This window comes from Gopherus flavomarginatus, chromosome 19 (genome assembly GCF_025201925.1).
Source record: "Gopherus flavomarginatus isolate rGopFla2 chromosome 19, rGopFla2.mat.asm, whole genome shotgun sequence".
NCBI lineage: Eukaryota > Metazoa > Chordata > Testudines > Testudinidae > Gopherus > Gopherus flavomarginatus.
The window spans coordinates 6,352,220-6,369,846 of NC_066635.1; the positions used below are offsets into that span (position 1 = coordinate 6,352,220).

At 52.0% G+C, this 17,627-nt stretch overlaps 1 protein-coding gene across 1 annotated transcript in view; it reads left to right on the forward strand.

The window, feature by feature from the left end:
- Positions 1-17,627, forward strand: part of SRRM3 (serine/arginine repetitive matrix 3) — a 171,499-nt gene that overhangs the window by 142,742 nt on the left and 11,130 nt on the right. The window contains exons 9-12 of the mRNA XM_050929110.1: positions 411-446; positions 2,832-2,882; positions 2,990-3,094; positions 4,324-4,501. Of these exons, the coding sequence (XP_050785067.1) occupies positions 411-446; positions 2,832-2,882; positions 2,990-3,094; positions 4,324-4,501 (370 nt within the window). The remainder of the gene's footprint in view (positions 1-410; positions 447-2,831; positions 2,883-2,989; positions 3,095-4,323; positions 4,502-17,627) is intronic.

Genomic DNA, 17,627 nt, shown 5'->3' on the forward strand with positions numbered 1-17,627 from the left:
CAAATGGACACAGGATTCTTCTGCCTCCCCTGTTCCAAGCTGCTGTGTCATGGCTGTTTAAACCGCTGCTGCCTCTCACCCAGATTCAGCTGCAGGTGGTTTGCGGGTGAAATGATTTCACTGGAGAGCTGGCTGAAAAACATGGAAATACGTTTATCTGTGGTAGATAACTGGGTGGGCATATCTGGGGCTGGAGGGCTGGATAGGCAGGCATGTATGGGGACAGTGGATAGAGGGTTTGTAGCGGGGTACATAGGTGCACCACTGAAATATAAAGGCATTGTCCCTCTGCCCAGAGCACCCTGGCTACCAGTTTCCCCTCCCTCGGGGTGTCACAGCTGTGGGACTGACCCCCTCAGAGCGCATCTCAACCTCTCTGCTTTGTTCCTCTCGTTCCTGTCATCCCTCAGGTCTGAGTCTGGATCCCGGAAGAAGAGAAGACGCAGGTGAGAGCGAGCGGTGCAAGAGCCTGACCCCCTAGCTTGGCCCACCCCACCCGCTGGTGCCCTCACGGCACCCTCTCCTTCCCTCCTGGCCTCTGCCGTCCCCTGCCTCAAGGGAAATGCGCTCCCTTCCAGTGACCGTTCAGGGGTGGCCTGGGTCAGACAGGGTCGTGTGCCCCTGGGCTGCTTGACTGTGTCCACACCAAGTGGGTGTGGGAGCAGGACCAGGAGCATTTGCACCCCAGAGGCACATCCCGCCAGCAGGATTCTCCCTGAGAGCCAGGAAAAAAGGGGGCTCGGGGTGGAGCTGCCCGATGGTAACGCCCCATCTTCACTTCACCGCCAGCACCGACCTCCCCTGTTCCATCAGAGGCCACCGGTAAGACATTTCCAGGTTGGTACCATGCGTACCGGCTGGGCCCAGGGAGGCTGCCTTCCGGCCCGGCAGCTCCCAACAGATCCCAGCCGCCTGTGCATTCGGCAAGGCCGGGCTGCTGCGAATGGGCTACATCTGCTCCTCAGCGTGCAGGTGTAACAGACTCTCTCCACTGGAACAGGCCCTGGGAGCCACCAGGCCGCTTGTCTAGCCCTTCAGATAGCTGGCTCCATGCTTCAGAGGAAGGCAAAGAAATCCACTGTCCTGCCTCTGATGTGCCTCCCTGACCCCTGGGCTAATTAGAGAGACAAGGTCGGGGAGGGGATATTTTCGATTGGTCCAAGCTTCTGTTGGGGAGAGAGATGAGCTTTCCAGCTTACACAGCCGGGGCGATCCAGATCCAGGATTCCTCCCCCTGCAACTCCCCTGATCCAGGATCCCTCCCCCTGCCCCCCAGCAGCACCCCCAGATCCAGGATCCCTCCCCCTGCCCCCCAGCAGCATGAGCATCCGTGCCTTATTTCAGGTTGCCAGTCTAACTCCAAACACATCTCTCTGCTCCGGCAAGGATGATGAGGCTTTGCCCTCTGCCTTGTGTTTTGAAACAAGGCTCAAGTGGGGGGTGGAAAAGCCAGGCCCCCTATTTGGCCATTCCACTGGGATTCAATGGGTCCAGGCCTGGGGCAGGGCTAGGCTGGCGCCAGAGTGTGATTTCCAGCCCAAGGTGACCCACCTGGTAACAGTCGTGTGAGTGCGATGGAGCCAGGGGCTAACCCCGGGGCACGATCCAGTCCGAGATGCTAGGGCCATGCTCAGGGCGGATAGTTCCTCTCGCTGTCTGCACTGCAGCACTGCTATTTTTAGCCTGCTGTTTCAATCAGAGCTGGCGCGGGTTCCTTCTGAGCTGGAAACGACACCTCCAGCTCCAATGGAGACGTCCTGGTGGCGGGGAGGTTAGGCACCTTGCCTTGTCGCACCCATGGCCTGGCGTTGTGTCGGTTTGCTGCTGCCCTCTCCTGGTGGAAATATACACGTGGGCGAAAAAAGGGCACAGCCCTGGAGAAGACTGGAGAGGGGGATAAAGTGGGCTGGGATGGAGCCACGGGCAACTCCTATCCTGTGACCGGAGCCCGTGAAAACTGTCTCCGGCTTTGGGATATGTGATAGACTTAGAGTCATCGATACGAAGGCCAGCCGGGATCCTCGTGGTCTGATCTGCATTGTACAGCCCGGGGCAGCTCCCCCGTGATTCTGCATCCAGCCCCATGCCTCCTGCTCGAGCAGGAGCATCTCTTTGAGAAAGACACCCTGCCTTGATGTAAAGACCGCAGGTGATGGAGAATCCCTGTGACACGGAGCCAAGGGTCACGGGAAGCTCTCAGAACGTGAGGCCCAGTGTTCGGCAAACCTGGGCTGCTCACTAGTTTAGCATCGAAACCGGTGCCAAACTCCCACTGTGCTGAAGGAGATTTGCTTTGAATTTGGAGCGAGGGCAGGGGGAGGGCATCTGAACTCAAAATTCAAAGTGGAGGGTGGTGGGATTGGAAACCAATGCAAATCACCCAAGGCTGGAGATCACCAGGGATGGGCCAAGGTAAACATGCTCCCAACAGTTCAGTGGGGTCTCAGCTCGCCGAGGGAGTGAGTCTGGCCGGGATCATTGTAGTGGTGATGGGACCAATTCCCTGCTGACGTAAATGGGTGAAACGCCATTGGAGCCACCCACACTGACACCAGCAGAGAATTTGCCCCAGCGTGGGGCGTGTGCAGCCTTGTCAGTCTCAGCCCACGTGCTATGATGGGGATGGGCATGACAGAGGTCCTGAGAGCCCCTTTTCTGTTGTGTTGCTCCCTCTCCCGGTGCCAGCCCCCGTGTGCACCCACGCTGAGCACCGCACATGGCGCTGGCCGGTTGGATGGCAGCTTGGAAGACAACCCCTCCCCATCCACATGTCCCTCAAGGGGCTGAGCCACACGCTGCCTCTGTGTTTTCAGTTCTCTGCTGTTTCGTAGGTCCCGGAGCCCCAAGAACAAAAGGAAAGAGAAAACCAAAGAGCGAAAGAGGTGAGGTTTCAGATGCAAGCCCAGGTGAGGTTCCAGGTGGGAACAGGACCTTGATTTCTGGCCAAGTCCTTCACCCGCCTCCTCTCCCTTTTCTCTCTCTCTCGCAGATCCCCCAGCAACTCCCCAGCCCGCAGATGCCACAGGCACAGCAGCTGCAGCTCTCACAGCGCTTCGCTCTCATCTGATTACAGCCACTCCAAATCGTCCGGCAGGTAAGCTTGGTCCCCCGAGGAACGTTGGCCTGTCCTGGACCTTGGGCAGGTGGGAGGTAGGGGAAGACCCTACCTGTTGTGGGCAGACTTAAGGCGGCTATGGGGTGGTGGGCTGGGAAGGGATGGGTGAGCAGAGTGCAGGGGAGGCTGTCAGAGCTGTGCGTGAGCTTCGATTTAAATGCAGACTCCCCCATTTAGACCTGCCTTTCCCTTCCCCTTGTGTTATGGGGCGAGAAGGCTGGGGGGGCTGGTTCTGATCTCCCAGCAGCACGCAGCACCACCAGCCTGGCGCTCCTGGGGGCTTTTCGAAAGCGCCAATGCCTGGAGTCAGGGGGCATTTCCAGTCCTGGCAGGTCTGGAGAAAAGCTTAGAAATGTGACCCCTGAAGGCTCCAAAACCAGACAAGAAATAAAGAGCCCCAAATGTTTGGGATTTTTTAAAAAACAAATCTGATTTTTACACCAATCTCGTGTGACTCATGCTTTTGGAGCAGTCTGTGTAGAGGTATCTGTGTGTGCATAACAGGGTGGCCTGCCCCTTTAAGGGCCAGGTGGCTTTGGACCAGCTAGCCCTGTTCAATCAGCCCTGCCTGGGCCATAATTAGCGGCCTCTCAGCTGGAGGGGGTGGGACTAATGGGGTCATGTGACAGCCCAGTAAACACCTGGGCTTTAAAAGGGCAGAGGGCTCAGTTTGAGGAGGAACCACAGGGAGCATGTGGGCTGCTGTGGCAGGTCCTGAAGTGGGGTCTGGAAGGGCTCCAGAGAAGCAGCCGGGAGTCAGGGCTCTGTCCCAGAGCAGAAGGACTGGCAGGGAGCCCAGAGGGCTGGAGCTGAGCTGCAGGGTGGGCTGCAGAGGGTCCCAGCGGGTGGAAGAACCTTTTGTTTATTTGGCCTTTTGTTACCCTGGGAGGGGTTAAGGTTTAGTGAGTCACTTGGCCAGAGGGCTCAGTGAGGACACCACCTCCAGCCTGTGTGGGAAGGCCCATGTTGGAGGGGGAAACTGAGGCAGGAGACACCTGCAGCACCATGCATGGCCAGCAGGGAGCACTGTGGGGGCAGCCCCACCAGTGACTGTGTGTATGTGTATAATGCTGGTCAGGGAGATGCTTGCCTCCAGGAAGTACTGGAGCTATGCCAGCCTGCCTTTCCCCCAGCCCATAGCTGCCCCCACCCCCCTTGCCTCTCCTAGGAGCCCACTCCAGTCATCTGCCCTCTGCTGTCTCCTGCAGACTAACCCCCAAACACAGAGAGGATGGACACAAGCCCAGCAGCCTCCGCTCCAGCCGTAGCCCGTCCTCCTCTCGCACCTGGCACAGCCGCTCGGCCACGCCGCACCAGAACGGGCACAAGGGCAGCGCCCAGAACGGCCAGCACAGCCACGGCACCCCGGGTGAAAAACAGCAGGATGTACGTATGCTCTTCTGTTACCGTCGTTTGCCCCCACCCCTCCCTGCCTTGCCCCGCCTTCCTCCTCCCCACCCAATCATCTACCCTCTTCCTTCACTCACTTCGCTCAGCGCTTGCAAAGCCAGAGCTGGCAAACTCACCCGTGCGAGCCCAGCTCTCGGTGCCTGTGTCTGCCAGACAGGCTGTGCCATATACTGACCCCCCCTCCATCACCATTGACATGTGCCTAGGGCCCAGGCCTGGGCAGCCTGATGCACTGCTGGGGGACTGGACATGTGCGGCCGGAGGGGCGTGTGGCGTGGGTGGGAGCAGGAAGCACTTTTGAGGTTTATTTCAAGGTTCACATCAAGATTTCCCAATAAACACCCTTGAGGGGAGCAGATAGCGGGGCTTTTCCAGCTGCCCTCTCCTCACTGACTCTTCCCAAGGGCACCGAGGAGGGGCGAGGAGCATTCAGTGCCATCTTCTGCCCTGCATGGTGCTTCCCGGTGGACCCGATTCAATAACCAAGGGGTAGCAGCATCTCTGATGAAAGTTGGTCACCATCCTCCCCACGATGCATCTGGCTTAGCCAGAATGGCGGAAGCCCTCTGAGGAAGGAGCCCAGCGTCAGTAGAGTCAGGGAGCTCACTGTGATGGGATCCTTCGACTCACATCCACCAGGATCCTCCTCCACTGCCTTCCCCTCTAACTCCATTCTCAGATCCGTCCCCACGGCCACACCCTGCCGCCCTTACTCCATGGAAGTCAATGGAGTGAGCAAGGCCTGCAGCTTAGTGTCACCACGGCCTGTAGGTCTGGCTAGCTAACCTCAGTCCTTCTGCATGAGCAGGGGCTGGAGAGATGTTAGCTATTCCTCTTGCGTCTGGAAGCTTCGTGCCCACTCTGGGTACAGCCGCCTTCCTCGTACAAAGCTTTGGGCCTTTCCCGAGAGCCCTGGTGCTTGGTAGGAAGGCTTGGTTTCTCTCCGTGTAGAGCTCAACTCCTGGGACCCTGAAAAAGTCAAGGGGGGAAAACCTGGTAGAGCTTCTCCTGGTATCCTGCTGATACCATGCGAGATGGTGATTCCCCCATGAGCCTAAGTCAGGCCTTGCCTGCTCAGAACTGGACCTGGCTTCAGGTGGAGAACCTTGGCTGGGGTTCAGGGCTGTCCCCAAACTGGATGAGTTTCATGTGGTTTGGGGGTTTCACGATGAAAGTTGCCCACAGACCTCAAACCTGCCATGACTCCCATGGGACTGTGATCATGTTCTGATGGATCGGAGACAGAGTGCTCAGCACCATGCAGGATGGAGCCCAAAACTCCTCCTGAGCAGACTTCTTATTGAGGCCCCATGCCAGTGTATGATAGTGATGGCCTAAGTCACTACGGTACTTGACGCTATCGGTGCAGAATGCTGGACTGTGCCTTCGTACGGGCCAATGGCCCGTTCCCAATGTGCTTCCAGGAGAACCAGACGTACTAGGGTTTGCCTCTTTATCTCAGGCCCTTCTTTGGCCCCTGTTGCCAGAGCATCTGGGCACCTCACAAACTTTGAACGCATCCCTCAGAGCGGGTTGGAAAACAGAATTTCCTTCCCAGAGGAGATTCTGGATTTTCACATTTTTCTGATCCAAACTGGAGCAAAAAGTCAATTTCTCACAGGAAGGAAATTCTGAAAAATTTCAGGTTGGAAACCTTTAAATGTTCTGTTCTGGCTAATGCGGAAACATTAGCTAGTTAATGAGATATAATGGCATAAAATGTTATATATTCCGATTAATGTTAAGTATATGCAATAATAAATTAATATAATATAAAAGTCTAAACAAAACAAAATGAGTCAAAATGAAACACTTTGTATCTTCTCAAAAGGAAATGGAAAAAGTCCAAACTATTTGTTTAGACATTTTAATGGCATTTTTGACAGAAATCCAGATGTTCCTGCAAAACACTTTGATTTCAGCGAAACTGCAGATTCTGACAGACCTGTTCTGTTGAAAATTTCCAACCAGCTCTGGCATTTGTCCCCCGTGAGGCTGGGATAAATAGTGCCAGTCATGATGAAGTATTGCTGTGATCCTCATTTCACAGATGGGGAACTGAGACTAAGTGACTTGACCAAGGTCACGGAAAGAACCCGTGGCAGTGCAGGGAATTGAACTAGCTACTGCCCTAACTATTAGGCCATCCTTCTTTTGCCACCCTCCAGTACATCTGCTCCCCAGTTGATATGGGGACCAGTCCACCACCATAGTGGTAGACCCAGGGGCAGGCTCAGCAGAGTCCCTCTGGCATTTTGGCAGTGACCAGCTTGCAGTACACAGCACCTGAACTTGATTGAGCCAAATGTATCCCTGCCAGAGCCGAGGACAAGGTGGAATGCTTGATAGAGACTCCCAGATTTGCTGGAAGGAAGGGTAAATGGTGGGGGTTTTAGAAAGTGGGCTTAGTGAAGTGAGAACTCCTGGGTTCTGACCTGTCTCTGCTACTGATTTGCTGAGTGGCCTTGGGCAAGATGCTTAACCTTTCTGTGCCTCAGTTTCCCCATCTGTAAAATGGGGGTGATGACTGACACTTGCCTGGAGGCTTCATTATCTAGGGCCAGACTCAGATTTCATTCCCCCTGCTTTAAAGCCAGAGGAAGTCCCCTGCCATTAGTGGAGTCATTCCAGATTCCCATTATCTCTCTGAGGTCAGAATCCAGCCTTTAATGTTTGCAAAGTGCTTTGAGATCTTGGGACGAAAAGCAGTGTAGGAGCTGAGGATAGTTATCACTGATCCCTCTTCATTATCCACCTGTTCTCTGAGGGTCAGTCCTTGAAGCCCTTTGAGCTGCCCTGGGTCAGGAGCCACAGAGGCCAGTTCACATGGAAATGGGTCTTCTGACTCAGTCAGGCCAACACAGAACTTAGCTATGATGCAAGAACATCCTTAGCACAGCCTGGCCAGTGTGTGGCTTGCATGCAGCCAGGAGATGCCTGCACTGCACCAGGCACCCAGCAGTGTGTCCCTAGCGCTTGCTGGCACGTACTGGGCCTGCCAAAGGCTGCCTGGTTACATCCCTTCCCCCACTCACTGAGCCCAGGGGCAGCTTCCTCCTGTGTGCTGGGGGGCATTGGCCATCAAAGCGTGGCTCCCCCGGGCTGGGCACTAGGTGGGGGACGGTCTCCCAGTGCCCAGAACTCGGGATACCTCTTGGCAGGAGACAGATGAGAGAACCAACAGAGGGATTTTGCCAGACTTTCCCAGCAATTGCTACACCTGGCCAGCAGGGGCTGCTGTGGTATCAGCGGTGCCCAGCCTGCATAGAGGAGAAGGGGGAGGCAACTTGACCTGAATGCAGAGGGGTGGGGAGCAGGGGGTGGGGACGGGGGCAGAAGAGCGACATAGGGAACAGGCTGGGGCTGTAGGAATAGAAGGGCTCAGGCTGAGATAATGGGGTGGGGGGTAGGTAAGAAGCACAGAATAGAGGGCCTGCCCCTGCAGCCCCCCGATACTCCTGCCTCTCCCCACCTCACCTGCCTCTTTGCTTCTCAAAGAAGTGTCCGTCCCCCCATAGTCAGCCCCAACTCCGTCCAGCTATTGGCTTCTCCAGGCTGACCAGGGCTCTGCCCATCCACCCTGCAGCTGTGGGATGCAGGGCCGGGCTGCTGCCTCTCCTCACCCATCTCACTACTGGGGTGTCCCAAGAGGGAAATCAGTGACTGGGTCATGTCACAGAGGACGTTGCACAAAGCCTGGCAGCTCTGCAATGGGAGAGGCGAGTGCAAGACCTTGAACCATTCAGGTAGCAGGAATTTCTCCACACGGATCCCTTTGCAAGCCTGGTCCCCTACCCCCTTTGTTGGTCAGTGAATGTCTTGCACTGCCTGGTTTCTATCCGGTGCATCGTTCATTAGCACTTAGGCTGTCTGGACAGTGTCCATCCCACAGCACGTTCACCATCTAGCTGCCTCGAGCACATGCTCTGCTCTAGCGTCCTTGTCTGCCTGAGTCTGGGCGTGGTGTTTGATTCCTGACTTTAAATAGGAACCAGACCAATAGCCAGTTAGTGAGCAAAGTACTTCTCGATACAAAGGTTTGGACAAATGCTTGTTTGTGAGGATTCTGGGAATCCCACAGCAGCCGTCTGGATACTCGAGCAATGAATGAGCTGACGTAAATTCCAGCAGCCAGAGCTGGAAAGTATTTGCCCATGAAGAAGGATTTTGCTCTTCCACCAGCTCTGCCCTCCATGCGCCTGTCCTGAATTGCCAGCTCTCACAATTTTACTGCAGGTCACATGCAATTTGGAGTTTTTCTTAAAACCCCACCTTCTGGAGTCATGTGATTGTGAGCATGTCCTTTGGTTTTTTTCTAGCCCCCCTGGTTGTGGAAAAATGCTTGAAAATGTGAAACCTAAAGGCTCAGATAAGAAACAAATCAAAATAATAATAAATCCCTAGCTCTTGTATAGCACTTTTCATCTTTAGATCTCAAAGCACTTCATAAGGGTGATCAAGGTCATTTCTCCATTTTACAGATGGAGAAACTGAGGGACAGGTAAGGGAAGTGACTTGGCCATGGTCACCAAGCAGAAGAGTCAGGAGTTGAACTGGATTCTCTTGCCCTATGCACTAGGAAACGCTACCTTCCTTCAGAAAGAGCACCACTTTACAAAAAAAACAACAACCTCTCATGACTTTTTAAGCCAATCTCATGATTTTAGGTAGATCTGACTCTTGGGTTTTGAGTATTTTAGTTGGCAGTATTGCCTATCAGTGAGGAACACCCTCGCCGCCTTACAAAAAAAAATGCCCCTCCATTCTCAGCAGAAGGCTCTAATGGAGGGAGCTGATTGGAAAATTTCCACTTGAACGATTTTTGACGGAAAATGTAGTTTGCGCAAAATCAGAATTTTCTGAAAGAAAATTTCCATTTTTCCATTAGGAAAACGGAAACAAAATATTTCATTTTGGGTTAGTTCGCCCAAAGATTCTGGTTTGTTGAATGGATCCAAAATGTTTCAGTTTAAATCCGCTCAGCATTAAACTACAGCGTTGCCTCATGGGACTTGTAGTTCAGGGTATCTGAAGAGCCCATTCTCTCCTGTGGGTCAGGCACACTGGTGTAACACAGTTTCTCCTCTTATTAAATGGTGTGCTGCATCATGGGAAATGTAGTCTGGCCGTTGAACCTGGCCCATAGAGGAGAATGGGCATGTCACAGCCAAACTCCAGCTCCCATGGGGCAAGGCGGCACACTAGGGAAATGCCGTTTAATGTTGAACTGACTCGCAATGAAACATTCTGGATCATTTCAACGAACGGAAAAGAAACATCTCAGTTTGGGAACATCAGAATGTTTCATTTCCATCAAAACTGCCAAAACAGAAGCATTCGCCATTTTCAAATTCGCACTTTTCAGAACATTTCAGTCCAGGGAAAATGTCAATATTTTTCAGCTTTTTATGCCAATTTAGGACAAAAACAACTGCTGAGGTGTCAGAATTCCCCGTGGGACAGAAATCCGCATTCCCACTCCGCTCTTTGCTTTAGGACAGGTTTCCCCAGGGATTTCTGGCCAAGAGGGCTTCTCCCAGGGAGAAGTGTTTTGCCTTTGAACTCTGAACTGTGCTTTCAAGCTTTGCAACAGAGACCTCCTGTTTTGCCTCCTATATCAGGAACCTGCCTGATCAAAAGTTTATCGAAGTTAGCAGGTGTCTCTGCCTGGACTTGGCTGGGCTTTGGGACAGAGTGCAAAGAGCTGAGGTTGATTTCCTGTTCATTCTGTAATGAGCAGGATGTGATGAGATCTTCATGAGAGGCTTTGGAGATCTTCTTGCATGGGGGCAGCGGTGGGGGGAATGGTGTATTGTGGCCTTAAGCAAATGCAATCCTATGGCTCTGTATATTTCAGCAATCAAATTTTACATTTTCATATTCCCCTTCCTTTCCTTTCATTCCCTCCTCCTCAATCCCCACTGCCTTTGAGGCTAATTCCCACCAATTATATTGCCCAACCCAGAGATTTAGTCCAATCCCTGTAGCTGCTCTTCGATTTCCTCTATATTGTGGCGGAGGGGGGGTTAATATGGCTTATTTTTATGATGATTCTACTTCCCATCCCACAAGCACCCCCACCCCCCTTCACAAACCCATGGCAATTGTCGGTCTTTGTGAACCCTTCCCTGAAATCCCAACACCCCCTCTGCCCCCCGGATCAGAGGTCCCGTGTGGATTTAGCAAGCCGCTGAGCATGTCATTTGGATAACGATGCGGAGATTACCAAAAAGAGCCCACCATCTCTGTGTCCCTTCGTGCCTGCCCCATCCTATCAGAGTCACGGCTGAATAAACACGAGTTCCTTTTGTTAACAAGCCTGGCGGGGCTTTTCTCCGACAACTTTCTTTCTCTCTCTTTCTCTCTCTCTCTCTTTTTTTGGTTCGTTTTCTTTTTAATCTCATCTGTGTTTTTCTTTAGCCTCCCATTTGACAACGGTAATATACAATTCCATTTCTTGCTCAGCAGAAGCAGGGCTGGGGGAGGTGACTGAACGTGCTTTTTCCTTGTTTAGTTTTCCTTTTTTTAAAAAATCATTGATTTATTTTCCCTTCGTGACGTACAGAAATGCAAACTCTCTATTTCTCTGTTTCTTTTCCTGTCGTCGTTGTGTCGTCTTAGAATTTTTTTGCTTTGCTGCGTGTTAATGTGGAGAAGGGAAAAAAAAAAGCAGCTGTATTCTCTTAATATTGACACCCGTTAAATGTTGTATTTCCATCTCTATATTTTGAACTGAGCATTTAAAAGGGAAGATAACTGTGCAGATAAGAAAAGTCGCTGGGCTCATTTCCAAATTCAAAATCTAACCCGCTCCCAAAAAAACCCCTATATGGCCTTTTCGTTCTGCTCTCAAGGCACAGGAGTCAGTTACGAGAGCTAATTATTAGTCTGGTTATGTATTTATTTATTTGTATTGTGCTAGCACCTTGGAACCCCAGTCATGGACCAGAGCCCGATTGTGCTAGGGGCTGTACAAACTCAGAACAAAAAGACAGTCCCTGCCCCGGTGCTGGAACAATTTGTACAGTGGGGGTGCTGAGAGCCATCCAACCAAACTGTAAACCCTCTGTATGCTGGAAATGGCTTCAAGCTGGTTTCAAGCTTTGCCCCTCAGTCACGGGGACTAGAACCTGATAGCTGAGTGTCTCATGGATTTGCGACTCCGGGACCGGAAGCTTTAACCCCACCCACCCAAGAGCGTAAGAGGTAACATCATAAGAGTTGGCCACAGAGCGTGCTTTGGTGGGGTGGGGCTTGACACAGGCTGCTACTACATCATCCACCAGGCAGCATTGTTTGTCCTTCAGCCCCCAGAGAACAGTCAGGGAGCCTGGAAATAGGGAGGTTGTATTGACTGAGTGCGTTTCCTGAACAGTATTCACCAAACCCCACCCCTAAAATTAGCCTGGGAGGAGTATTGGCCTGTTGGGGGCAAACAGGTGGAGTTGACTTCCCTTTTAAATGGACCATTCACATTTTCATCCCATCCTTTCACTCCGGTTGCCTTGCCTTCCCTTCCCCTCCCCCCCCCCCCCCCGCCCCCTCTGGTATCTCTCTCTCTCTCTCTTTTTTTCTATGGGCCACTCCTAGCCTACCCCAGTGCCCAAATAACCCAGTAAACCTCGACATGTTCTGCCTTCATCCATTGCTTTCCTTGCATGCTCTTTGGGACTTTGTGATGGTACCTAGAGACTTTAAAACAGAACAGAAGTGCTGCTACTTAGCGGGCTGGTTAACCCACCAAACGAACCCCCGATACGGCTGCCTCGCTCACCCGCTGAACAAAATCAGTAAAAACCAGCCCAATGCCACCAAGCCAACGCAGTTCAGAACAAAGCTAACTTGCTCACAAAGGGGTCGAAATCACATTACTAAAGAGTCATTGTCTTTTTCCCATTCTGCACTCCAAATGTGGAGTTTATTGTTTTCTTTTTTATTATTGCATTCCTGTCACTGACAAAGCAGAAGGTAGGTATTTTGTCCGCCTCTGCACGTTCACTTCTGCAGATGAGCCTGTTGAAAAGCACCGTAGCTTGATTTAATGTTATTTTTTCTCTCTCTCTCTCTTTTTCTCTCTCCATTTTGTCTCTTTTTGGTGGCTCTGTATAATTTTTTTTAACTTGTATTCTTTTTCCCAGTTAGCTACAAAGTCATGCTCTTCTTTCACTTTTTTTTTTCTGTCCATGTAATTTTTTTCTTTCTTTCTTTCCTTTCCTCCCCTCCCCTTTTCTTGTTCCGTTGTTAGAATGCATTTCTGTGTGATTTAGCCCTCCAACTTTGTGTTTGTTTCTATAAATGGTATAATTCTGTCTAGTCCATTTGATTTCCTCTGTGATTTTTTTAGGGGCTGGGTAACAAGACAGACAAACTTAATGACAAATAGAGACCAAACAAAAAAAAAATTCTGATGATTATTCCAGCCTGCTTATTTCTTGGGTTATTGGAAGTTTAGTCCATTGGGTCATTAAGGGGGAGACAATACAGAGATGTTCTTTTTCCCGTCTTCTAATCAGCCTCTTGTTCCATTTGTGGTGTCTGGTTCAGGCTAAGAAGCAATTTTGGTTGGACTTGGTCTTCATTCAGCAAATCGTCCCTATATGGAAAAACCTTAAACACACGCGTAACTTTAAGCACCTGCTTATGTCCCACTGACTTTAATACACGTGCGTAGGTGCTTTGCTGAACTGAGACCAGAGAGTGTGTTGTAAATTATGGGCCTGATCATGCAAATGAAGGGGTGGCAGGGAGACACACCAGTAGGTTTCCAAACTGGTACTGCGGCACGTGGCTGACTGTCAGAAGTGACCAGTCTCTCAGAAATCCGGTTCGCTGTTATGGGAACAAGCCAGGTGAGGGGCTCGTTTTGGAAAAGCTTGGCTGTGCTAACTTAGCGCAAGGGCAAAATTCACAGGAGCAGCACCGGGCCTTATAATCAGAGATTAAGGAGGTGTAATGCATGTGCAGGCCTTGGGCTGCGTGGATGCACAAGGGTGACTTTCACCCACCGTGCTTACCGCTGTAAGTAGCCCACCGCCTGCTAGAAACCACTCCTACTGGGAATAGGCATCTGCCGGCCTGGGTTCCAAGCCTGAGGAGGAGTATTCCAGCCCGCTAAAGCATTGTCGATTTAAAATAATAACCATCCTCACAAATGGAGCCTGCTCCCTGTTGCCCTTGAGTTTCTCTGGTTGAATGTTACAGCGCTGGTCAATTTTGCTTTTATTCCTGACAAAGTATTTTAGGATGGTTCACTCCTGGTGCTAGTAGAGATAGAGAAGAAACAGATCTAGACAGAGATAGGTAGGTCTGGAGGGCAGCTTTAGTTCAACAAGCAGATCTGCTGTTTCTCTCTGTCCCTGTGTTGGTAAAGGGTTAAAAGAACCAAAATTAGCCCGTGGTCGTTTTCAGCATTACAAGAGTGTGACTGGCCAAAGGCTGAGAGCCGCTCAGTCTCACCACTGCAGAACCATGGGAGAGCCTGCTAGGAAGGGAAATGAAGCGGGCGGTGTCCTCCCGCCCAATTCCTGGGCACTGGATGTAATTTTGATGTATGTACGTGGTAGCCTGAATCAGTGGATCCTGTCCGCCCAACCTGGGGGAGTTAGTCCCCATGGCACCTAATTAAAGGAGCCCTGCCACATCCAGGTACATTTTAAAGCTAGGGGTGACTTTCAGTGCCAACCTGCGTATCTTCCCCCGAGCTTCGCTAACGCTCATGAGCTTTCCCCAGACTCCGCTTCCCATCCCTGCCAATTACCCATTTGCTTGCAAGGAACTTTACCCCCTCCTTTTTAAAATGCAGCGTTTTGGTCCTGCCTGGGTCACATCTCTCATCCCAGACGCCGGGGATGCCACCAGCATACCCGTGGCATTGAGCTGTGATGTCCCAGACAAAATTCAGCTGGAAACCTCGAGCAATGCAGCTGCTGTACATTCTAGCAATCTCCCCTGCTGCTGCCTATGGCCCGTCTAAACCCTCCCCGCGTGAGTCCCTGAAAGCCAGGCAGCACATGCAGAAATTGCCCCGATTCCAACCCACTCAGGCACAGTCCTGTTATGGTACACAGGCATCTTAATCAAGTCATCCCGCTGGGCGGTTGGGGTCTGATCCAAAGCTCATTGAAATCAACAAGAGCTTTGTCATTGACTTGAATGGAGAGAGAATGGAGCCTTCGGGTCCTCGGATCAGAGCTAAATCTATAGCACAGAGCTACGGCCCAGATCGTCAAAGGCTCCAGCTTTTGACAGGCGTTTAGGCAGTGCACCTCTCAACAGTGCAACACCTAACTGGCTTAGGAGGGAATTAGGCACCCAAATCCCTTTAAAAATCTGGGTCTCAGGCTCCCAAATCACTTAGGCCCAGGGATGCTGAGTAGAGTGACTCCTAAACACCTTTGGAAATCCGGGCCTACCTGCTGATTTTGCCACCCAGATGTGGAAGCTGGTGATCTAACTCAAGAGCCTAACCATAAAAACTGACCTCCTGGTCTGAACTAGGTAACTAGAGCAGAGCTCTCCACTTTGAATGTGCTATGTTCACTGGTAGCTAAGCGCCTCTCCCGTCGGGGGGGAGTTGGTGGTGGTTGTGATGGGGGTATAGATTCATAGCTGCTAAGGCCAGAAGGACCATTGTGTTCACGTAGCCTGGATTTAGCACCTGCCCCAAAATAATTCCTAGAGTAGAGCTGTTAGAAAACATTCCCGTCTGGATTTAAAAATGGTCAGTGATGGAGAATCCACCAGGGCCCTTGGAAAATTGTTCCATCGGTTAATTACCGTCACTGCCAAAAATGTAGGCCTTAGTTCCAGGCTGAATACGTGTGAAATGGGGCTCAGGCCTGTAAGAATTGCAGGCCTTTTCCATCTGTGCACGACAGGGTCACTGAAACGTCCGAGCGATACAGCAATGATAATGGCCGTGTGCTTCCCCAGTGCAGCCGAGGGGATTGTTACAGGGCTCGACGCTAGCCACTCGTGTGCCATTGTCAGTCGCTTAGTTCAGGGCCATTGCTTGCAGCTTTGATTCGCTGTGGCTGTTAATACTGTTCATTTTGTCTGAAGGTGCTGAGATGCCAGGGAAAATCCTCATACAGGGACCCCCCCAGGATGTGAGAGAAGGTCAGGGACCTCGTGATGTGGAGCACAGGGGGAATCCTCAGATGCAGACACAAGGTGGGAATGCAGGAACAAAGCATCCCTGGACTGTGAGACTGAGGGAGGATAAATCATGGGAGTGGGGCTGTTACAAAGCCCCTGGGCAGGAGAATCTGCGCCGGGAGGGAAGTGGGTGTCCTTGGGCCAGGAGATGAGCGTGGAAATGCTCATGCTCTGAGTCAAGGGCGTGTCGCTGGGTGATTGGGCCGGTTTGCAGATGTTCTGGGTATGAAATGTCTAACGGCCTGGTGTTCCTTCCCCTGGAGTGTTCAGTGCGTTGCTACCAGTCAGTCGTCCAGGGAAAGCCAGCCAAGCTGATGTAACCCACCCTCTCCCTAGTGTCAGCTGAGCTGGGCCAGAAGGCAGCAAAGGACACTGAGAGAAAAGGCCTGTCTGGATGCAGAACTCAAAGCTCAGGTCTGTGCCCCTGATACTGCAAGAGAGACCAGGAGAGGGAGGGTTCAGAGGTAAAATTGAGTTCCCCATTGCAAGCCATTGGACTCGTTCACACTGAGACCTCGTCATCACGTATGGGACCAGTGCTCTACCCATTGAATGCGCTGGCCGCTGCTCAAGCAGTCTTCAAAATCAGAGCACTCGTGCCTAACTACGAATGTAGGAGCCTAACCTTAAGCATCCAGGCTGGGTCTTTCAGAGGAGCCCCAGGGAGCTAGGCAGTTTCCCAAATCTCGTTGGAATCCAACAGGAGTTGGGCGTCAAGGCCCTGGGTTGGGCACCTTGACCCCCCTTGGCATATCATAGAAATCATTTCCTGAATCTGGGCAGCCAGAGGCCGGTTTTCCAAGGTGCTGTGCACTCACCAAGCTCACTGACTGGGCATCGCCCCCAGGGACTGTGGGCAGCTCTGAATAGGAGGCCACTTGGATTTAGGAGCCTAAAGTTAGATTGAGGCCCCCGGGTTTCCAACGGGCAGAGAGCATTTTCCCGCTGTGAATTCCAGTGGTCTCAGGTCAGCGCCACCTGCACTGGAATCCATGTCAGTAAACTCCCGTCACTAAGCCCCCCGCGCTGGCCAGTCCAGCACAGACCAACCTGTAGGACACAATGTCTCCCTAGCAGTGCGGCGACCCCGAGTTGGGGTGGGAGACACTTGTGTGGCTTTGTCTGATCTGTGGGTAAAGAGAGTACGTCAGTCTCCAGAGCTGGCAGCCTACCAGGTACCACTGAGGCCAACCCAGTTTCCGTTTGAAGCGGCCGAAGAGCACTGTCAGCGTTGGTTAGGGGGATGCCGCAGTCTTCCCCATGGGGGAGCTAGGGCTGGGTCCTGCCCCACCTGGCAATGAACTTCACTCTCGGTTTAATCCCTAGCCAGCAACTGCCTCAAATCTGTTCGCTGCAGCTGGCAATCTCTGCTTATCCCAAACTAGGATTGCTGTAGTGCACGATACTGTGGCTGTTGGTAGACTATGTGGAGTCCCAGGGCTGGAATAGCAGGGGGCTAATCCAGGTCCAACATGAGGTGCATGGGCAGCACTGTGGGGGGTCCCAGGCGGTGCTCCAGATCAGAATTAAGTCACAGGTCTGAATTCAGCCGGGAGAATGGAGCTGTTATTCTCGTCCGCCCTCTAGCCCTGCCTCCAGCGAAGCGAAGGCTAAACAGCAGCCTGAACTGTAAGGACATGTGGCAAGCAGCACTGGTGAGAACGTGTGACTAAAACAATTGTGTTAGCAGGTGTGACTCGGTAGAGAGCACTATTGCAACAGGGACGTGAAAACCCAGTTAAGGTGAAAGGCATGAGAGTGGGGCAGAGTTAAGGATAGACTTAGGACCCCCTTTTGTGCCCCAGCTTATTAGCTCAAACTCTTTTCAATGGCATCTGGCTGCTCATCAGAACCAGGCTGTAACGGCTTGCAGGCGTTCTGGAGATACTCAGCCTCATACAGCCTGAGCCGAAACCCCCTGAAGTCCGTGGGAGCCTTTCTCTTG